This window comes from Hemicordylus capensis, chromosome 9, assembly GCF_027244095.1.
Source record: "Hemicordylus capensis ecotype Gifberg chromosome 9, rHemCap1.1.pri, whole genome shotgun sequence".
Classification (NCBI taxonomy): Eukaryota; Metazoa; Chordata; class Lepidosauria; order Squamata; family Cordylidae; genus Hemicordylus; species Hemicordylus capensis.
In genome coordinates this window covers 30004898-30028440 of record NC_069665.1, presented here as the reverse complement: position 1 = coordinate 30028440, position 23543 = coordinate 30004898, and the positions used below count along the sequence as shown (strand labels likewise).

Below are 23543 nucleotides of genomic sequence, written 5' to 3'. Positions count from 1 at the left end.
ATAACCCAGAATGTTAACCCCTGCTAACTGAGCAAAGAGACACCTTTTAAAGTGGTGATTCTCTTATATTTAGCAGGGGGAGAGTAACTGGCCCTATCCAGCCCCAGCAAAGCATCCCTCCAGTGGCCGTTGCTAATGTCTGTCATGTTTCTTTTTAGATTGTGAGTCCTTTGTGGACAGGGGACCATCTGATATATGTATTATTTATTTTTCTGTGTAAACCACTTTGAGAACTTTGGTTGAAGAGCGGTATATGAATATTAATAGTAGTAGTAGTAGTAGTAGTAGTAGTAGTAGTAGTAGTAGTTTGACTCAGAAAACATAGGCTAATCTATGTTACAAACATGCCTTTAGGACACTTTTCACTTTTGATTCCTAGTGGAATCACTTTAGAAAGGTGCCACTTTGCTCAGTTAGGGACTTCTGCTAGAAAGCAGAAGAGAGCTGGTCTTGTCGTAGCAAGAATTAATTGTCCCCTTTGCTAAGCAGGGTCCATCCTGGTTTGCCTTTGAAAGGGAGACTACGAGTGAGCCTTGTAAGATATCCCCCTGAGGGGATGGGCCCACTCTGGGAAGAGCATCCAAGTTCCCTCCCTTGCAACATCTCCAAGACAGGACTGAGAGAGACTCCTGCCTGCAACCTTGGAGAAGCTGCTGCCAGTCTGTGTAGTAGACAATACTGAGCTAGACGGACCAAGGGTCCATCTAATTGGCAAGGCAGCTTCTTATGTTCCTAATCTTATCTGGCTTTATCATGGCCGATGAAGAGATGCTAATCTTTGGTACTTTTCTAACTGCTCTGTCTGTTATATGGAGAAGTTTGACACTCAGCAGGATTTTCGTTTATCTTTCTTTATTTAAAGTAGTTGGCTTGTGCTTTGCAGGGAAAGCAATACAACTAAAGTTCTTTAGATGAAAAAGGGATTGAAGATCATGGTTCAAGGGGGCAGCAGGAAATTAGTCAATTTAGCAATGGAATCCAACATGCCAATAATAGGCAACAAAAAGAGTCATGGAGGTTATGCTGACATGACATTCGGCTTCTCTTGGCCTCAATAAACCTGTGAAAAATTTTCTAGACCAGCCACCCACTTCTCAGAGTGGTCCCACAGATGCTTCTGGGAAGCCCACAAGCAGGACATTAATGCTCTTCAGCATCTGGTTATTTCAAGGTATACTGCTTCTGAGCATGCTGGCTCCACGTATCCATCAAGACCGATAGCCATTAATAGACTTGTCATCTCTGTGAATGTCTAATCCCTCTTCAATAACTCCCTGATAATTTATGATTAAAAGCAATTGTATCTAAGGTGGCAGAAGTCTCTGTTATTTTTACTGTCAAGATGGTTGTCCAGCTGGTTCTCTTCTTAAAGTTGGGTTTTCAGGCAGAATTTTGAATGGCCTATTTTTCAGAGTTGAAGTTTCGAGACAAGTAGTGTGAAACATCTTCTTTGCCTCATCCTAGAACTTTATAATCTTGTATGTGCAAACAATTATTTTGCCTGCCTTGAAAGGGGAGAATTATCCTAATAACAATTTCTCAAAGAATCAGCAAATACATGCAACGTTTTGATTGATGCAATGTATCTGGCTGCAGGATTTGTCTTTTCTTGGCACAGAATATGGATTTTTAAAAAGCTTTTCTTATTGCTATTTTACTGAAGGAGATTCTGAGTCCAGAAGCGAGTACTGTCATCCAAGATGTCATCTTCCAGGAAGTCTGGGAGAATTGGCAAGGAAAATCTCTTCATCTTCCTTCTAGTAGACGAGAACCCCTCTCAGTCTGTCAAGCTTGCTGGGTTGCTATTTACGCACCTTTAATTTATTATTAAGCACAGCAGGAAAAACCAACACACCATCATCACAACAGAACTATCAAGCCCAGAATACATTTTTGCTTCGGGCAAATGAGATGTCTCCTTGATTGTGTATATCTGCAGCGGAGTGCAAAATGCTTCCCCCCACCTTTTAAAAAAAACCTCTCCAGACAAATGAATACTGTACTGCACAAGACAGCATTATTGAAAAACCCCAAGATGCTATTTTACAATAAAAAGGGTGTTAACCCTGGACATCTTGCCATATTGTAAGTGGCTAATTGCATTCTACGGCCTGCACAATTTCCCCCACCGTAGTCTCTGCTGCTGCTGCCCTTTGTGTACACTGAGTACCTCCAATTAATTATGCTACCAAAGGATCCCTCTGAAGAATGAGCTTGTCTCAGAGCAAGGAAATCTCCTCACTCATTCCAACACGCTGAAAGGGCCCCGCCACTCCAAAGCGCTGCTTTCCAGGAATAAGCTCCGCATCTCCACTCACTTTCAAACAAAATCTCACGGAACTAATTGCTTTGGGATCAGTTTGGAAGGAAGATGCTCCATAAAAGGTACAAGTTGTTATTTCTGATGTTGCAAAATACAGCTTGCTCAAAGTCAGAGTCAGGACTCCAAGTTTTCAGTGTTTGCATAAGTGGGAGCCGGGACGGATTGACCTATTGTGCAAGGTCTGACTCGGCAAACACTTCTTACAAAGAAATGTGTCACACTCTATCTCCTAATGACTCATCTCCTCAAGGAGAGGAGGAGCCACCAGCTGTGCGGTAAGCAGTGATGCCAAAGACACCGGAGGCTTTTAGTCCTTGGAGCAGAACTGGAAGGGCTGGTCGCCCAGGTGCCTGCAGCTGACCATCACCGGGGCTGCACTCCTCCACCGCGTGACAGAATCCACTGCAAGTTCAAACACTGAGGGACGCCGCCCTTTTTTTTCTTTTGGTAAGAGAAATGACAGGCCTTGGTGCTGCCTCAATGCCACACGCGAGGAGTGAGTGGTGTAGTGCAGAGGCAAAGCAAAGAGACATTGTGAACAATAGAGGAGTGGAAGACTTTACCCCTGAGGCTGATGCACCACTGCTATTTGAAAACATTTGCTATGTGTTTTAATTGGATGTTTTTATTGTGAGATAGTGAGCCGCCCAGAGAACCAGCTGTTATGAGGCGGCTAACAGTTGTTGTTTTTAAAATTATCATTAACATAACTTTCAAAGAAAATGTTAAGACTCAATGAAAAGGCAAGAGAAGGATGCTCTTCATAAATACACATTTATTCCTTTAGAAATGCATAATTACAGTGTCAGATAGTAGTTTTCCCCCTTTAGAAAAGTAGTTAAGCAACAATACAAACAAAAAGGGCAAGGGTTGTGTCTGGGATTTTCTCTCTTTTTGCAAATAGTTTTTGATTATACTAAAAACAGAAAGAACAGCAGCAAAAAAGCAAAGGTTTGTGATAACGGACTTTCCCCCCATTTTCTTTCTCTTAAATAAATCTTTTTTTAAAAATTATAAACCTAGCAAATTAAAAAAAAAACTTCTTTCAACAGCAAAATATATTTGCACTCTTGATTCTTTCTGCATGGTAAAGTATGTACTGCAAGACAGCCACATGTCTGGTAAGGTATCTACAGACATTTACAAAGTCACAGTAAAGAGGAACGAGTGGTACGTTAAAGTATTTGTAATCTGATTAATTAGTTTAGATAGGTTTTACCTCTTCAAAAATAGCGCCCCCCACCCCAGGTATGGCTAAACCAAACCTATTGGGAGTCTTTTGCACCGGAGTGAAAGGAGGAGGGGGCGGGGGGCACGGTCACAAGAGCATCTACTTGTGGGCCTGTGCAACTGGGTCAGTGCAGCCGGGTCACGCTCATCTGTACAGGAGAGATCCGAGAAGACTTCCTCTGGGGTGAGAAGCCACCGACGTGCTCTGCGGATGGGATCTGAGCTGCCGGCTGAGGCGTCTGTCGCTACTCCCCTCTCGATTTGGTCTCACTGGATCTGAATGGCTCCGTGGTCTATTTGCATTTCTGGCTGGATGGCTGACTGAAGAGAATCTGTGTTCTGTGGAGGAGAGAGACATAAACAAGCCCAAGTTTACTGCCAGCGGGGCTTGGCTGCCCACTCACAGGTGGCCGATTCATGGACTGCCCCTCGTCAACAAACAACTTCTGCCTGCACCAGCGAAGAATGCTACAACCTCTTGGCCATTCGAAAGATATGGAGGTGCATGCTGTGTCATAAGCAGCTAGCCCATCACGCGCTCTCCGACAGTGGCCAGTCAGGTGCCCCTGGGATGTGATGATGGCAAGAATCGCCCTCCATGACTTGTCTCCAACATCTAGTTGTCAGTGGTGGGCTGCCACTGTTGCTAACTGGCCAGACAACATCCTTTACTCATCTCAGTGCTTTTGGTGGCCCTGAGCAATTAAGTTCTTGTAAGGTAAAAGGAGTTATTTTATGATCCTGTATAAGTTTGGGTCTCACCGAACACACCTGCTTCCATTTCCAAAGAGCTGCATTTTGGACCTTGTATTGAATCTGTGTTTGAACCCCTGACGCTGAAGCACAGGATCGGACAAGGATTGTCCTGTCCTATAGCCGAAACCTGGAACCATTCCTAAACTGGCTGATACTTTTGCGTTTCCCATTAATACACAGCCCTGTCTCTGCGTGCATTTGAGGTTAAGGGTCCTCAGTCAGGAGTTAGTAGTAGCTCTGCTTCCTGGATGCCACACTCCATCTTCTGCCAGGAGAACAGAGACAGGCTTAATTTCTGATGTCAGACGACATCCTTTTGCTATGGATCCTCCGTAGTCAAGTCAGATAATGTTAGATTAGCTACGGCAAGCATATGGAGCTAGAACCAACATTTTGCTCCGTTTATCTCCTGGAGTGCAATTCCATGCTCTTCGTGTTTGTTAATAAACTTAATTTTTTCAGTTACATGTAGCGGTATGTTTTCCAAATGAGCTTGCCTGGCCTTTGTACGCCAACACTCTAGGAGGTTGGTGGTCAGAGACTGGAAGCTGCCAGAGATGCGAGTTAGTCCTTTTGCTAGCTCCCTCTGCCTCATAATGGAAGAGTCTGTACTGCACCACCCTATTTAGGTGGTGCAGTCATTGGCGGTGTTTTCTTTCTTCTTCTTTTTAGGGTGGATTTAGTCTCGTAAAACTGGAGCACTAGACACCCATCTATTCTGGTTTATCTAAGGACCCCATGGGGCACCGGGCTAAGGACTCTCTAGAGAACCCCAGGGCCCCCTTACCTTTCCTTATTAAACATCAAGCAGGAAAGTAACCAGAGAATGGTCAAATACATGGTTCTCTGGAATGCTGATAATGTGGAGCATAAGTAGAAGATGCATTTACTTCAGAGCAGGTTGCAGAAGTGCTGTCAGATGGAATCGCCATGTGCATTTGCACTGGTGCTGCACCACACTGTCACTGGACATGATCCTAGCACAGCCATGGATCAAACTCAGCCACTAGCAGGAAGACCCAGGAGGAGCTGACTGCTATCAACTTCTTGAAGGAGTCCATGCACATGGTCTGGGAGCTGAGTGTTAACCATCTCTGTCCTCCTGGGCAGAAATAATTGGGCAGAGTGCCTGTTTCAGAGGTAATTCCTCTTAATTCTCCTATTCAACAGAAGGGAACATATTAGGAGATCCGCCACCTTTTGCTCTGAAGCAGAACAGCAGTAGTCTACTCTGCTTCAGAGCAAAAGGTGGCATCTCCTCTCTGAGATGGCTTTTACTGCTGATGCTAATCTAGGAGTCATCTGCTACTGGAAAAGGTGTATACAAAGCACACCAGTACCTGCTGCCGAGTCTTTGATAGTATACAACATGAGGATGTCCTCCTCTGCTATGGTCCATTGCAACCACCAGGGAAAAAATCAGTCATGCCCTGCTAACAATACTGCCCGCATCCAGAGGAGTCCTTAGAGAGTCCTGGCAGGGTTTAGTGCCTGGGACAAATCAGCCAGTGCAAGCGCCCCTTCCCGTTAATCTTGATGGCAGCAGTCCCCCTTCTGTTTGTTCTCCTGCCAATGAGTGGGGGGGGGAGTTGCTACAGATTCTCTTTCCTTCCCAAATCCTGTGCCCCCAGCCCCGCAATTCAAAGTTACAGGTCATGGGGGTTGCACTCCCTCCCCTCGCTTTTCTTATGCCATTAAGGAAATTCCCAAGAGCAGTCTGCCTGCAGCTCAAGTGGCCGCCCAACACCTGGAAGAAGGCGCTGGCTGAAATGAACAGCTCCTCTGCAAGCCCTAGGTTAATTACCCAAAGCCTGGCCAGATGTGGGCGGCTTTCGAAGGGCTGGTTCTTAGGTGGAAGCCACTTCCCCTCATGTCGATTTCGGCAGAGGGAAGGAAAAACAAATCTCGTGTGGTATTCTGGTGTTATTACTGTAATTTAACATGTCAGGAACCATTAGCATGTCTGTAAGTAAAGAAGGCCATCAGCACCCCAAAATAAACAAGACAGCAGCAATGGGCTGCGTGTGGGCTGGGTCACAAGCTGGCATCTGTTCAGGCCGGGAGCCGCCGCCTCCACCACCACAAGCATGTCCCGCGCAAGCCACCTAAGTGCCTCATCAGCGGGCAGCTGGCTACTAATGTTTGTGCTTCACGTGGGATCTGGAAAGCATGAAACAGGGCCTAGAGGAATCCAAGGGCGGTGGGATGTACTTGACGGAGGCAACTGTTGCTTTTACTGGCCGCAGAATTTAGGACAGTCTGGTCAGCCTCTCTCAGGGCAAAAGTATGCAGGCCTCTGGGTTACGCAAGATTCTCTGGTTGAGGAAGAGATCTGTGTAACTCAAAAGCATGCATATTTTCACAGCAACTAACTAACTAACTAAATAAATAAATAGGAGCCATTCCAATAAGGGTGCATCTGGCAGGACTCTTCTGGGCATGCAGGCTTACCAGCATCAGGCTCAAGAGGAAGTAAGATTCACAAAGGGAAAGCATAACGCCACCAGCTGAGCTACAGATGCCATATTTTTACTCAGAAAGCAGCACATTTCCAGAGGGCTGCCTTCCATAGTGCTCGCCTCGCATCTTATTTATCTTGCCTTCATAGGCGGGCTCCAGCCATCTCCCTTCCTGCCTTGTCTGCGTTTTTATATACCACCCCCTGCTTTAAGTTTCAACATTCCTTTCAGTTTATCTGCAGCATGGTATAAATCTCTGTGGTTAACCACAATATTAAAACCTAACACGGCGCAAAGTGTCTGAAAGAGAGCAATTCCGCTGCCAGCCGTGTGGGAGACAGATGTAAAGATTTATCACTAGATTCAAAACGGCCGACTCCTGTCAAAGCAGGGCAGGGAGGGTGAAGGCACGGCAACGCCTCTCCCACCTCCCCAGCTGGCATAATTTATGGAAAGAGGCAGAGGCCCGTAACCAAGAGGGCCGCTTGCTAAAAAGGAGCACTTCTGATTAGACAAGGCATGAACACTTCATCACTTGGACAGCGTTAGATGTCGGCAGAGCTCTCTCTAGGTCAGAAAGCAAACACAAGCAGCCAGGCCTTTCCTGCCATGAAGACAGACACAGAGGACATCACGATGGACAACCGTGAGTTGCTTTGCCCTCCGTATGACTGCAGAAAGTTTGCAAGGATTCCAAGTGCCTTGAAACCAGAGGGCAGGCAAAGGCAACTCTCAATGCAGATTTCTGGGCACAGAAATCCAGAGTTCAGCTTGGAGTTGCCTTGATTAGATTCAAGCCGTATTGTACTGGAGGGACGGGGATAGAAATATCTCAAAAAAATAAAATGGATTTCCCCTTATAACGCCATGGAATGATAGCCTGGCAACACTGAGAATTGTTTGGGTGGGGGCACTTTCAGAACTGAGGGGGACAGCACAGATCACTCAATCCTGGAACTGGAAAAGGTGCAGAAGAGGGCAACCATCATGATCGGGGCCTGGAGGACCTTCCTTATGAGGCGAGGCTGCAGCATCTGGGGCTTTAAGTTTGAAAAAGAGGCGATTGCGGGGAGACATAGAATTATGCGAGGTGTATAAAATTATGCATGGAGTGGAGAGAGTGGAGAGAATGTTTTCTCCCTCTCTCACATCACTAGAACCAGGGGTCATCCCATGAAACTGAAAGCCGGGAAATTTAGGCCCAACAAAAGGAAGCAGTTTTTCACACAGTGCATGATTAATCTATGGGATTCTCTGCCCAGGGATATGGTGATGGCCACGAGCTTGGGTGGCTTCAGAAGGGGCTTAAATTCAAGCAGGACAGGTCTATCAATGGCTATTGGTTGGTGACTACAGGCTACCTCCAGCCTCAGAGGCAAGATGCCTTGCAACACCAGTTGCAGGGGAGTAAGAGCAGGAGAGAGGGCATGCCCTCTCCTCTTGCCTGTGGGCTGCTTCCCAGAGGCATCTGGTGGGCCACTGTGGGAAACAGGATGCTGGACTGGATGGGCCTCCCTGGGCCTGATCCAGCAGGGCCGTCCTTATGTTCTTAGCCTATTTGAAGCACCTTTAGAAACAAGGCAGCAAACACCCTTCCGATCACGAAGGGCAGACACCCTGGCATAGAGGCCAGGAGGACACCTTAAGGGATCATCAGCTCAGCATGAAGCAAACGATAGTTTACAAAAATCACAGCTTGCCCATGTGGACAAAACAAACTATGGTACTGCTAAAAATCAGAAGTGAGAGCTTCTAATCTTCCCCCTTTCATAAGGAAGGGGGACTGTGGGAATGAGGTCTGCGCCTGCTCATCCTTGTAACAAGAAGAAGAAATATTTATAAACCACTTCTCAATCAAAGTTTCCAAAGCAGTTTATACAGAGAAATAATAAACTAAACAAACAAGTTGGCTCCCTGTCCCCAAAGGGCTCACCATTTAAAAAGAAACATAAGACAGACGCCAGCAGCAACCACGGGAGGGATGCTGGGCTGGGGTTGGTTAGGGCCAGTTAGCCTACCCCTGCTAAATAAAGAGAGTCACCACGTTAAACGGGTGCTTCTTTGCCCAGTTAGCAGGGCTAACAACGCCCCGTGGTTTCATGCTAGGTCTGAATGCAGCCACCAAGTCCAGCTAAACGAATGCCACCAGACGTTAGGCCCACCTCATCAAAAAACCCTGTGGCAGCCACAGTTGGCTGTTCCCACAGCACTGAGAGCAGCACTGCCTGAGAGCTTCGCACACTATCAATTCAGCAGCCAGGAGGACGAGGAGACCCCAGAGGAGACCCCAGGGCTTGAGCAAGGGGCTAGGGGGCGGGAAGACCTTAACGTCAAAGAACCATTACCATAAAGGAAAAACTGAAGTTAAGGGGGGCATGTTATAATTTTAAACTGGGCCCAGATAAATGGTGCATGGGTGCTGGAAACCCTCAGCAAAGAAAGGAATCTCTCCCCTGCTTTGAATGGAGAAGTTTGGTTTGTGTGGACAACAAAGGTTGAAGCGTTGATCCAACTTCTGGGGTGCAGACCACCAGGAACTTGATGATGGTCAGCACAGTACCAAAGCATCCCACGAACGTGGACTGCAGAAATGAGAATAAAGCAAGAGGATTTCTGGTCCTTTACAACAATCACCGGATGAGCGCATGCACTGCAAGATCTTCCCCTCAGGAGATGAAGCCGCTCTGGGAAGAGCAGAAGGTTCCAAGCTCCCTCCCTGGCAGCATCTCCAAGATAGGGCTGAGAGAGATTCCTGCCTGCAACGTTGCAGAAGCTGCTGCCAGTCTGTGTAGACAATACTGAGCTAGATAGACCAATGGTCTGACTCAGTATATGGCAGTTTCCTATGTTCCTATCCATTCCTCAACCCTCTTGGGCATCTACTCCAAAGATGGCGCTACGCCAATTCCGGGGCTGCCAGAGCATCTCCTTAGCATGCTTCAAACAGTGAAGGGAGGGAGAGTGGGAACCCCTTTATGAGTTATGAGGGCAGCTTTATTTACTGCATGCTGTGGGTGGGGAGTGATTGGAATTTCACACTGGCTTGCATAATTGATCAGCCCATATGGGCCTCCTTTACTGAGAAAATTTCTTTCAGGCGTTCCGATACGTACAGCTGCACAGATGCCTTGCGTGTTATTGTCAGTGTTATGATTGTATGACTACAGCACCGGAACACTCCAAGTGAAGATTTACCGGCTTCGGGGGTTTGTTCTCTATGTTACCTGGACTCTACCTGTTTTGTATGCCTCCTTTAAATAAGAAGGAACAACAAAACAAACAGCCTCTTTTGGCCATTCCAAACTGCTCTGCTGCCCCTTACTGGAGGTTTCTGCATGGCGTGGCAAGGTTCCTCTAAAGGGGTTTCTGAAACTCCAGGCCTTCGGCTTGCAAAAAAAAATCCAAACCACTGCAGAGTCATAATTCATATCGAGAGGCACCTCAAGCTGGCAAAAAGCTGAAGATGCGTGTTGAGCAGAAGACGGCCATTCTGACTTAAATAATGGAACACACTGTTCTGAGCCAGTGATTGCAGCCAGGTTAGAAATAGCTACAAAACAAGGGCTTGGAATGGAAAAGCTGACAGGCGAAACTCTAGGAATGGAAGCACCGTCAGCAGCAATGCCATATCGGCAGAATTACTGCTGGGCAGGGTGCACAGGGAGGTGTACAGAGTGTCCCTAACCTGGTGTCGCAGACATCTGCCCCTGCATCTGATGGAGAGCTTGCTCCGGCTGAGGATGAGCTAGAGGGCTGCTGCTCATGTGGAGACGGGAGCCATATGCAATTGGCCGGGTGCTCCATTCAACTGTGGCTAGACTCAAACACATGTCCCCTTGGTTTGGAGGCCAAAACCTTCCCCACTTGGCCATGGAAAGAGTACAGAAAGTTCTTGGGCCTGAGAAGGGCCAAGCCCTACAGTGACTCACCTTGGCCTGACTTGGTTTCCTGGCTCCGACCCCTGGCACTCTTGACCCTGCTTCTGGCTCACCCCTGGGTAACAACTAGCTCTTGGGCCTGCCTGGCCTGGCCTCCAGCTTCAGGGACTCAGCCGGAAATCAGATGTCTCCTCTTCAGCCTGGCTTGCAACACTGGCTTCACTTGCACAGCACTTCCAAGAGCACAGAGCCAAAGCTGCTGGGGCCTGTTTCACTCTCTCAGTGGTGGCCCATCTTCTTGGCCCTTACAAAATCAGCCCTGCTGGATCAGGCCCAAGGAAGTCTATCTAGCCCAACATCCTGTTTCCCACAGTGGTCCACCAGATGCCTCTGGGAAGCCCACAGGCAAGAGCTGAAGGCATGGCCCCTCTCCTGCTGCTGCTCCCCTGCAACTGGTTCTCGGAGGCATCCTGCCTCTGAGGCTGGAGGTGCCCAAGGCCCCTGAGTCTCCTGATCTGAAGAGCAGGCGGCAGCACCGCAGCAGCAGGAAGCCAGCAAAAGCAGGCAAAAGGCCTGACCCTGTAGCATTGCAACTGCAGCGCTTCCTGCTCTGGGGTGCCCAACTCCCCTGCACTGCTAGGAGGCATCTTTTCCGCAAGAAGGCCACTAGTGCATTAACTACAAAATCCAGACATAGGAAGCGGAGTCTGCCCCTCTAAAGTATAACACCACACACAGACACAAACAACCAAGTTGCAAAACTCAGCTTTCCGAGAGCCTCTGCTGTCAGTTAAAAGGCAAATCCCAGACACGAGGATCTGGTGCTTACGACTGCACAGATGAGCTCGGAAATCACATGGGCAGCACCTGCTGAAGTCTCAGAGTGCAGAGGGAGGCTAAGGCCCAGTTCAGGCACCCTGGGAAACCATGGTCTAGCCCTAGCCATCTGAGCGGCTATCCAACCAAGCCATCAAAACCACACTTTGGTCCTGGTTTAACTAACTGCAATGACAATCACCCCTGAGTTTTTACCTAACAGGAAATTGTGGCTGAATGTATGTGAAGGGGAAGTTTTAACTCTCCTGAACTTGCATGCCGAGGTGGAGGAGGAGGAGGAGGAGGAGGAAAGCGAGGCACATGAGTCTGGGGCTCACTGCAGCTCCTTCACAATAACCTTAACCACAAGGCTTTCGGTTATTTTCTGAACTAGGCCTAAGTATACAATTATGGAGAAGGGCTTTGTTGCTTCATCTTGCCCTTCCTTGGGTCAAAAACGATAAATTTTGCAAATCAGGCAAATGTATACAGATGGACTTGTATAACCTCTATGGGTGACCCCTGCTAAATGGGCAAAGAGGCACCTTTCCAGGTGGTGATTCTCTTTATATTAAGCAGAGGGGAGAACAACTGGCCTTATTCAGTCCCAGCACAGCATCCCTCTACTGGCTGTTGCTAGTGTCTATCCGTGTCTTTCTTTTTCGACTGCAAGCCCTTTGGGGACAGGGAACTTTCTTCTTCTTCTTCTTCTATATATAAACCACTTTCAAAACCATTTTGTTTGAGAAGCGGGGTGTGTGTGTGCGGGGGTGTGTGTATAGACACACACACAGAGAGAGAAGTACGTACATTAATTAGCTAGTGTAGATCCCAGATTCCAGCTTTTACAAGCACAGAGTTTGATTTTCAGTCCTGGCTAAAACCATGCCACACTGCCTCACAGGACAAATCTACTATGTTGGGAAATGAAGGGGGTGGGTGGTGGTGGTGGGGACTCCAAACAGTTCTGGCATTAAATAAAGATGGTTGAACTTATCACAGGAGAGACTTGAAGCCCAGTGGGACCTGAATGCTAGTGGAAGGCACCAAAATGGCTCCGAGAGTTCCCATGCATCACCCCCATTTGAACGGAGAAGAGATCTACGCACTTGATTAGCGGCCGAGTGGTCTGTCACAGGCGCCAGCTGGACATATTGGACTTGGATATCACTGCCTTGGAGCGGTGATCCATCAACGCCACCAGCTGCGGGATCAGAAGAAGCAACAGCAATCAGCTGAGCACCCTGTAGCACCTGCAGGCAAACCAAGAGAGAGAGAGAGAGCATCCTGTAAGCAGACATCATTGCAAAGGCATCACAAAACATCTGTGAACACCAGAAAGAGAAGCAAGCCCCCAAAAGCTCAGTCAACAACTGAGATCACAAGAACTGTCAGAACAAAATATTGTGTCCTTATCTGATGGACTGTTAAACCTGAATACAAAATATGTTCTTCCCACTCAACAAGCTTTTAATGTTCGGTCCTATGATAATTCCCATAGCTGTTCGTGTTTATGGTAAAACCGTTATTTTTATTCTTATATGCCCTGCATGGAGATCCTTAACATAAAGGAATTAAGACTGCATCGCTTTTATCCTTGAGTCATACAAACTAAGCAAAGCAATTCTTTACAACATGTAAACTTGCAAAACTTAAACACAGCTTTCCACAAAACAGCTACTGAATTCCAGCTCTCTGCAATAAGCACTTAGTGTTTACCTAACAGTTTCTCAGAAAGATTATTAGACTACTTATAAACTCTCACTTCAGTTTACTAAAGTAATGCTCTTTAACTCCTTTTTTTCACGGAGAGACCCTTTAAACAGCACTTTTTTTCATGCAAGCAGTTTGGACCAACCTCTCGATCTTATGGGCAAATATAACAGGGAAATTAGGCGGCAGCAGAACTGTTCTAGAACCTTTTCTAGAAACACTTCCACAGAAATTGCTGCCACCAGGCTGGCACGTTTGCTCTGTCCATATGGCTGCATATCTGAGGAACATCAGGGTTCTTCATGCTGATCAAGCAGCTCCTCTGAGCGTTTTGTCCCAAGATGTTGCTGTTATGCGCACACACCCACACCCCAACCATTCTTTTGTTGAAATCTGTCAATCCTATACACTGCTTATGTTTCAAAAAGCCACCACTGCAATGCAGGGCAATGAATAAAGTAGTGGAATTTGGAGCACGGCTTGTTACAAGTCAGCATAAAATAAGTCAGTTTCACAATTTTTCCATTGATTACAGCTCTGCGGGCAGATGCTGCAATTCTATCTGCTCAACTTTTTTATTCAAGTTCCAAAGCCTTGGAAGATTTCAAAACAAGGAAAGTAAGATTTGATTTACTTTTGTGATCTTCTTAACAAACAAGAATAACATAATTTTACTAAATTTTGTAAAAACCCATTGCTGCCATCTAACTCTGACTCCATTTCTAAGCTGGGAACTGGAAGAAAAAGATCCAATTAATATTTTCTAACTGATCCACAGAAAAAAGAGAGAGATGAGGATCTGCGGTTATAACTGATGGAGCAAATAAAAGCATAAATGTGTTAAGTAAACCAGTGGTCTTTGTATTATTCTGAAGGAAGACAAGGCTGTGGCATTTAGTATGGGTCCCACGAATAAGCTTCATGTCACTTAAGGCCAATACAGTTTATTCTGGAGCTGCCAACATTGTCTCCTTGTACGTTTGTATGAGCTGCCATACCAAATTGGTTAAATATTCTGCTCCCAGTAGAGTTTGGAAGTAAACTGAAGGCATAACAAGTAGAATGCTGAGAGTAATCTATGGACGCTCCCCACACTACATTATTTATTGGCTTGGAATGTCTTTAAATTGTCCATCATGGTTTAAGAGATTAAGAGAGAGCATGCAAGGAAACATAACCACCACCAGACAAATGAAGATGGTAGGGCAAATGGAAGAGGAGCCTCTTTCAGAGGAAGTCAGAGGAATGGGGAGCAAGTTCAAAGGGTACAGATTGTAATCTAATTTATTGTAGAGCTCCAGTTCAAAACTACTGTCCTGCCTGTGGAATTGTGACCAATCCAGATAAGAATAGTGGTAGAATGTTTTCTTTTTTTCCTGCAACTTGTCCTTTTACTGGAGAAGAATTTGGAAGGGAAGCCAACAAAGCACTGCAGTGTGTTATTTTAACATTGATTGAGCCAAAGTGTGGGCCAGCCCAGACTTGGTCACAGCTCAGTACATTTGATTCTTCTCCAGGTGGCTCAGCATCTCCTTTTTTGTTATCAAATGACAAAGAGGACCCACCATATAGTTTGAAAGCATCATTAATTAGCCAACCAACCAACCACACCGCCTTCCGTGTGGCAATGCAAATAACCAATGAACTCCATCAAGGGGCACATTTCAACACTCCGCTCCATTTCATTCCACACCAGCACTGCACAGAATCTCCAGAGAGGTGGTTTTTACCAGTGCTGTAACGAAATATTGCCACAACAGTGCTAAATCCCTAAATCTTATACATGTTGCTTTAATAGGTATTCAATGCTGGCAGGCCACCTTTGGAGAACAACGGCTGCATTGGAAGGCAGATAACAGAAGAGCTGTGTTTTTGAAGATGTGGGGCTTTCTTCAGTGCCCCCCACCCCTTGAATAGATGCAGTGTGTAAAAAAGAAGTTCCAATCCTTCTCTCATCCTTCCTCAAACTGACACAGACCAGGCAGTAGAAAAAGCATGTGCACAGATGCCATGATCCAGGCAAGTGCAAACAACCAGTGATATTTTGCTGCATTGTGGCAAAATGTCCAGTGTCCACACTGCCCAGACTGAGAACCCTAAACAAACAGCTTGCCCCAAGGCTGAACTTTCCTTTGCAATTCCCAGAGAGCTTCTCCAACATCAGATGGTCAATAACATCCTTGGATTCTGCAAACATTGCAAAAATTACTGGAGCCCAACTCTCCAGTATAGCCCAAGTACTATTTCCACATACTCTGTGATGGCGCAAAGGATCTTGGGACGCACCTTTCTGTTCACATCTTGCATCACTACTGTCCGAAAAAGCTTTGCAAAAGCGGCTCTGGGAGGCAGAAGCTCATGACATAGCATAATTTGCTATTATCATGTCTGTATATAGATCTAATAAGTGTGGCCACCTTTGGAAAACTGTGTATAGTTCTGGTCACCATATCTCAAAAAGGATATTGTAGAACTGAACAAGGAGAGGGGGCCGTGCCTTCATCTCTTGCTTATGGCTTCCCAGAGACATCTGGTGGGTCACTGTGGGAAACAGGGTACTGGACTAGAAAGGCACTGGGCCTGATCCAGCAAGGCTGTTCTTATGCTTACAAAGATCTTCCCCAATTCAATTTCAAGGCCGGAACCAAATTCACATTCGCATTTCTTTGTGCAGTCAGACCAGCTCCATCTGTGAAATGACACCAACTGCGTACATGGAGTTCCGGATCGGGGTGAGGAGGACACATTGTGCAACCAGAGGCTGGGCAGGGAGTGCCTATTGTACTTGCCTCTGGAAGTTTATGAGCTTTGTAAGAAAATACATTCCTAAGACAGAAGTTTCCAAAAGCAGTTAAAAGTACACAGGAAAAGGTAATAGATAAATACCAATAATCGGCACACAATTATACCAAGGCTCCAAATGCAAGGAAGCCTTTGTTCTCATACAGCAAAGAGCCAGGAGATGGATGTGAGAACTTTGGCAAGTGGTCCTGGAGCAAGAATACTGCCTTTGTTCAGTCGTTCACAGGATCTCTGGACCACCAGTTCAGTTTTGTATTCCTTACCTGCCACTGACCTTAACAAATAAAAGGAACCCTTCTACAATAAACCCTAAACAAACAGCTTGCCCCAAGGCTGAACTTTCCTTTGCAATTCCAGAGGGTTTCTCCAACATCCTTTCATGCTGATACAAAATAGGTAATAGAAGATGGTCAACAAACCAAAGAAAACAGAAATGCCCTTCCAATTCCCTTCCAATTGCACAGATGGTTTTAGACAACATGTGCGTGCCAAAAGAAAAAGGCCTCCGAAGATGTTCCTCTTTTTGCTTTGTCAGGAACGTGAGAATAGTTAAACACATCAGGCCTAGCTTTTTTAAAAAATCCAACTAAAAAGGTCAAAGAACTGAGTTCCCACCACTTCTGTAAAAAGTTCATTTTGCCAAAACTGTTATTTTATGTTGGCTTCTGAGAGTAGGTCAGCGGTCTTGCGTTCTAATGACATCTTGGGGTGTATAGGCCATATTGCATCATGCCCATAGAAAAACAAACCAGATTGGTCTCTGGGGTATCCCGGAGAGACCACATTATGTCTGTTCTGAAACAGCTGCACTGGCTGCCGATAATGTTTCCGGGCAAAGTATGAAGTGCTAGTTATTACCTTTAAAGCCCTGAATGGCTTGGGTCTGGGTTACCCGAGAGAGCTCCTCTCTCTACAAGATTCCCACCTCTCATTGAGATCATCAGGAGGGCTCCATCTTTGGGTGCCACCGGTTCATCTGGTGGTGACCTGGGATCGGGCCTTCTCAATTGTTGCCCCAAGGTTGTGGAACATGCTCCCCGTGGACATGAGAGGATTATTTTCCTTGGAGACCTTCAAGAGAGCCTTCAAGACCTATCTTTTTAGCCTGGCTTTTAATGATATCTAGCTTTTAAAATGTTAATCTGGTTTAATCCGGCCATGCATGTGCTGTTACACGCTGCACAGATTATTAGTGCATGTACAACATGCACTGGTTTGGGACTAGGTGTGGGTTTTTTAAAGACCGCCTGCTCCCACATGACCGTCCCACCTACTGAGCTCTTCAGGGGAGGCTCTGCTCTACCAGGTGACCCAAAGCAATCTGAAGACAGGGCTTCTTGGTTGCAGCACCCAGACTGTGGCATTTCCTCCCCTCAGAAGGCCTATCTAGCCCCATCCCTACTAACCTAGTGATGAAGACCATCGTGTTTTAATGGGTCTTCAGCACTGTCTATATTTGTCCCCCTGACTTCCAGATTGCAGTTTGACTCTGTGGCTAATGGTGGGTTTTGTTGTTCTTACACTGCTTATATTCTTCATTATGTTTAGTGTTGGATGCTTTTTTCAAAGTCTTGTTTCTTATGGCTGTCGTACATTGCTTTGGGTTGAAAAACAGCCTATCATTTTAGAATCAAACCAACCACTCCTTTCTGCCACATAGCGATAATGGGCTGACCCATGCTGCAAAGTCTCCCACACCACTGGGGAAAGGGCCATAGCTCTGTGGCTGAGCACGTGGCTTACCTGCAGAAGGTCCCCGGTTGAATCCCAGGCATCTCCAATTGAGACTATCAAGTATGACTACGATGATGCAAATATTTATATACCGCTCTTCAACAAAAGTTCCCAAAGCGATTTACATAGATTTAAATAAATAAAATGGCTCCCTGTCCCCAAAGGGCTCACAATCTAAAAAAGAAACACAAGACAGACACCAGCAACAGCCACTGGAGGGATGCTGTGCTGGGGATGGAGAAAACTCTGTCTGCCTGAGATTCCGGAAAGGCACTGCTAGTCAGAGCAGACCATCCTGAGCTAGAGTGACCAAGAGCCTCCAACTCATTTGTTCACCTGGCTTCTTGCCCGTTTCACCACAGGGCACTAACATGTCCTACACCATAAGTTCCTGTAAGAAATGGGGATATCAAACCATGCAGTGCATCAATGTCTTTGCCCCCACTTCACACACCCTTAATTCAATTTGAAAACAGTTCTCATCTGCAACCAATATATCCCAATTAGCACTGGACTATCAGACCAAAAAAAAAAAAAAGTATTAAAGGGTAATAAATTCTCCTTCTCTCATACCCCCCACCCCAATTTCTCTCCAAAAGCACAGCTTCCAAAACACAGTAACGGCTCAGATCCCATACTTGATTCATTAATATTTACTGGTTCAAGGAGTCACCATATATACATTCATTCTCACCACTAAATATTTCCAAACAGGAAGTTTTTCTTGTTTAAAGAGCAAAAAGGATGAGTTCTGCAACCAAAATGATCTCCTGAATACATGCTGGGTGGAGAGCATTGGTGTTTGGTTTTTAACTTGGTTGGGCAAATCCCCATTTTGCTTCCTCATTAAAAAAAGAAAAGAAAGAAAAGAATCCAGCAACACACAACAGGAATGCATTGATTCCCCCCACCCCACCCCCCTTATTCTTTCTTCCTGTCTCCAAGCTTGGGATGCAATAAAAAAGCTGCTCCTTTCACACATGAGATCCTGTTTATATGGAGAATGGCCGATTATAAACCATTTGCAACTGTAATATTCCAATAATGCCTTTGAGAATGTTGCATAAACATTAGGTACTCAAGGCTGAGGGGAAGAAAAAGCAACTTGGTCTGAAGGTCTTTGTTAAGGACTTCTATCTTGCCACTTCTGAAGACATTCAGAATTGCCTATGGGCCTCCCCATATTAGCCAAATCTTCAAAGACAGTCTGGTTGGAGTAAACACAAGTTTACAGTGGAACAAAGGCAGCTGAGTAGCAGAAAGGGATAAAACTATATAGGGGCTAGATGGCCTCATGACAGTCTAGATCCACGCTTTTCATATAGCATCTGGGGAATTCTTGCATCTGCTTTCCAAAAGAAACATGCCTGTCATACCTCTGGATCTCACTTTTGCACATGGGTTGGAGCTGGTCTTGTGGTAGCAAGCATGACTTGTCCCCTTACCTAAGCAGGGTCTGTCCTGGTTGCATATGAAAGGGAGACTAGAAGTGTGAGCACTGGAAGATATTCCCCTTAAGGGATGGAGCCGCTCTGGGAAGAACAGAAGGTTCCAGGTTCCCTCCCTGGCATCTCCAAGATAAGGCTGAGAGACATTCCTGACTGCAACCTTGGAGAAGCTGCTACCAGTCTGTGAAGACAATACTGAGCTAGATAGACCAACGGTCTGACTCAGTATATGGCAGCTTCCTATGTTAAGGATGCAAGTACCAAGCAGTGTTCTCTCTAATTTTTTTCATATGTGTGTAGAATGAGTTTTGTTCTGGATGGCAGTATCAAGGCAGTGTGTGCACACATGCATTCAGAGTGAGGCCTTCCAGATACAACCTGAGCAGGAGCTAAAATTAACTGAGCGGACATAAAAAAAACTTGTGAGCATGCACACATGCGCACGCCTTAGAGGTAACACTAAAACCAAGGTGACTTTCAAAGGAATATAAGAAGCAGTCCTTGAAGATATTAACCTTGGCCCAAGATTTCAAAGACAAGACACATATGCCATCAAAGTGATGACTAATTATTTTCAAGCATGCCATTATCAGCCTGATTCAAAGGGGGACCTTAAATCTGCCAAAACTGCATTCAAATTCACATCCACATGGACTAATCTAGTCTAGATATCATCTCCTGGATTCCTTAGCCAAAATGCTATGAAAACTGAAGCCATGTCAACTCTACAAGGGTGTAAGAAGGGAAACCAATAATTTAGGAAAGAGCTTTCATTATCACGACTGTTTCCTGGCACAATGAATATTACCACCCCCAACCCTCAAGCCCATCGTCTGCTTTTAGTTTTCACATGTATCACTAGTCAAAATTGACTTGGTAATGTCTTACTTTGCATTGCTCTCAGCACCCCTGAGAATCAGAAGAAACATGAAACCCGTCAAGCTATGGTTAAGGATACAAAACTAATGGGAGAGGTCTATTTGGGGTAACCATGACCGACCTGAAGTAGACCACATGTGGCATGCTGCAGCATATTGTATTTAAACCATATGTGGCCTTCAAGTAAGAGTGTTGTCTTATTACTGTGGCCCAACAACAGCATTTTGGGATCCACCGAATTCTTAGTTTTCATGTTTCAAATAGACCTTTGATGGATTATGTTACAAAACTGAACCTGAGAAAACAACAAGAAGCAGCTTTATTTACTGGTCGCTCCATAACAAATGTTGTCTGAGCAACTCACCAAGAAAAACAATAGAACAATAGAATAAAAGCATACCATTAAAAACACACAAAAACAAATACAAAGTGACAATAAAATACAGCTAAAAATAAAACAAAAGTCTTTCTTTAAAAGCCCAGATGAACAAAAATGTCTTCACTTGGCATCTAAAAGAACACAATGATGGTGCCAGGCAAGCCTCACTGGGAAGGCTATTCCATAAATGAGGTACCACTACTGAGAAAGCCCTCTTCCTAGTCGCTGCCACCTCACCCAATTTGGCAGGGGCACTCAAACCTGGCCTCTGAAGAGGATCTTACAGTCTGGGTAAGGGCATATGGGGCAAGGCACCCTTTGAAGAAGAGCCTTGCTGGGTCAGAACAAAGTCCACCTAGTCCAACTTCTTTCTCCTTACAATGGCCAACCATTCCTTCCGGAAACTCACAGGCAGAGCGTGTATGCAGTCACTCTTTCCTGCTGTTGTTCATCTTCAGTATCTGGAATTCAGAGGCATAAAACCTTTGAACACGGTGTCCTATATAGCCATCATGGCTAATAGCTATTGGCAGACTTCACCACCATGAGACTGTCTCATCTTACCAGGAGCCTAGAAACTCAAGAAAAGTAATGAGAACCAGTTTAAAGTATCAAAAAGGCATTAAAATAGCCATAAAATACATTGTTCTCAATAAACCATTACATGGTACAAGTCTGCCAAAATGAAAACATTTTCCAAACACGTCTAAGGAGAGAGCCTAATGGATCTCTTCAGGGTTCGAGAGTTTTTGAGCCACAGCTGAGAAGGCCTGCCTCTTGTCCTTGACTGTCCAGTTTTCTGCAGTGATGAGACAGAGTAGGGCTTTCCAAGCAGATCATAAAGCTCAGGTAGGTTCATATGGAAGGCAAATATGGAGCTAACCTGCCCCTATACCATTTAGGACTTTAAAAGGCCAGCACCTGTTTGCAAGAGACCACAATATTTGTGTTCAATGCTTTTTCATTAAAAAGTTAAGATACACTGTATCTCATTGTCTAAATAACAAGTATCCTCTTATCCTCTAATTATGGCTATTGTGTTATCAGGTGCAAAATGTTCTGGATCCACCTTTGCCCCTAAGATCCTTTACTGCTTATGACAGGAACCATCCAATGCTGGGAGAGTAGGTGGTGAACAAGACCAGAATGGTCAGGACTCTCCTGGTCAGCCAAGGCAAATTCTGTATCAACAAGCCATTGTGGATAGTGGAGAATGTGTGTTCCAAAGCCTTTATTTCTTCTATTTGCAAAGTTGGTTTGTTTAGAGCCACTGCCAAAAGCTAATTTGCTGGTCAGACTCAAGTTGGCTTAAGCAGTTAAGGGGGCTATGTGATCTGGCCTCCGTAGCCCAGCAGACTTGCTCACACACCAATCAACAGCAACAGATGTTCAATGGACCACTTTTGCTGAGATCCCAGAACTAGGAACCTTTATTTTAAAAAAAAAAATCCCAACAACCCAAAAAAACAAAACAAAACAAACAAACCAGAAACAAAACAAAACAAACTATCAATACAACAATGGCATTTACAATGGAGCTTAAGCACCGATTGGCCAACAGCCTCAAACAAAAGCAGCCAAAAACCTGAAGCCCTAAAAACGCAGCCAAATCCTGTAATTATTCTCTATTCTGAGAAACACACTGAAGGGCTACAGCTTGAACATTCGTCTACCAAATGTTATTTTTGGGTTCTGTTCAAACCTGCAATAGAGTCTTGCTAAAGGGTGGACATATAAGAGAAGTAAATATACCAACCACAGAGAAGGCTAACTAGGCTGCAATTGCTGGATATACAGAACAACACCCGGGGCCAAACTTAATGGCAGTGACCCAGCCCCACCACGCTGTGCTTGTGTGATGCATAATAAGTAGTGACTCGCCAAACTGGCTGGCCAGCTGGTGGGAAACAGTGGCTTGTGACATAATGCAGCCAAGTAGGAGCTGATTACCAAATACTTCAAGGAGATTATCCCTGCAAGATTATCCAGGAGCCTAGGTGAAGGACTTAATGGCAAGAAATGTGAACATCTGCTGCACAAAGCTGAAGAGGAAGTAACATCCTGACCTGTTTCTGTGCAGCATCTTATCAGCAGAAAAGGATGGCACATTCTGGCAAGGAGGGCAAGATGGGTTTCAACCATAAGCTGCAGGTCCTTAAACTTATTTTCTTGAGCATTAACCATTAAAATACAGGAGACAACTCATTATTTGTTGGCCCACAGATGAGCTAGAGAAGTAAAAGAGTGCTGGGTTGCGAAGTTGGAAATCTTGGCCCAAATCCTTGCTAAGCGGCAGGACCTAAGAGCTATGCTAGATACGACCAAAAGTCTATCCATGTCCAGCACCCTATTTCCTACAGTGGCCAGCCAGCTGCCTCTGGAAAGACCACACAGAGGACATCAAGGCAATAGCTCTCTCCTATTGCTCCCCAGCAACTGGTATTCAGAGGCAATGACATTCCTCTCTTTTTCATAGCCACAAGATAGAACTAAAGAAACTTAGGAAGAACACCACGATCTCTGTTCCAGTGATCAAGAGTCAAAACAGCTGTGATAAGGTAGTAAAGTCTTTTGGGATGTTCTCTGAGTGAACACCATTTCTTGTTTGCTATCTAAGCACTGAAAGTGAATCTGGTTCAGTACATCCTTTTGTAGACCTACAAAAGGTGGCCAAAACACTTGCCTGATATTTCTCATTTTCAGCCTTAGACAGCATCAAAACTTAATTGGCTAACTGTTATGGCTTCTGCCAAGGAATTGTGGGACCTGTAGTTTGTTGAGTGCACAGTACTAGGAATTCTCTAATAATTTTTACCATGAAAGCTTTACTTGTGTTGATCTTCAGAAGTCCACTAGTACCACTTGGGCATAATATCATACTCTTAGAAAAACTCAAGTCATGCTTCAGTTTACATTCAAAACACAGATCGATGCCAAATTCCACTGGGCGGGGGGGAGCAGAAACAAGTAATAAAAAGTAAGTAAACTTTACAAATGTTTTAATTTACATCATAACTGGCAGCAGGAGTTTTCAAGAAGAATTATAAGCAAAACAGACTATAAAAGTATGGCTTTTGTTGCTAAGGTAACAAAACATTGTTCCAACACAATGTCACAGAGTTGTAC

The 23543-nt window shown here is 45.2% G+C and overlaps 1 protein-coding gene across 7 annotated transcripts in view; it reads right to left on the bottom strand.

Annotated features, from left to right (window-relative positions):
* Nucleotides 1-3080: 3080 nt before the first annotated feature.
* Nucleotides 3081-23543, bottom strand: part of BANP (BTG3 associated nuclear protein) — a 156109-nt gene continuing 135646 nt past the window's right edge. For 6 of the 7 annotated variants that reach the window (XM_053271443.1, XM_053271442.1, XM_053271439.1 and 3 more), the window contains 2 exons: nt 12572-12715; nt 3081-3892 (listed from right to left, as the gene is read on the bottom strand). In XM_053271443.1, the coding sequence (XP_053127418.1) occupies nt 3821-3892; nt 12572-12715 (216 nt within the window). In that variant the 3' untranslated portion in view covers nt 3081-3820. Of the gene's footprint in view, nt 3893-12571; nt 12716-23543 lie in introns of those variants that run through there. The other variant, XM_053271446.1, reaches the window with a different exon arrangement.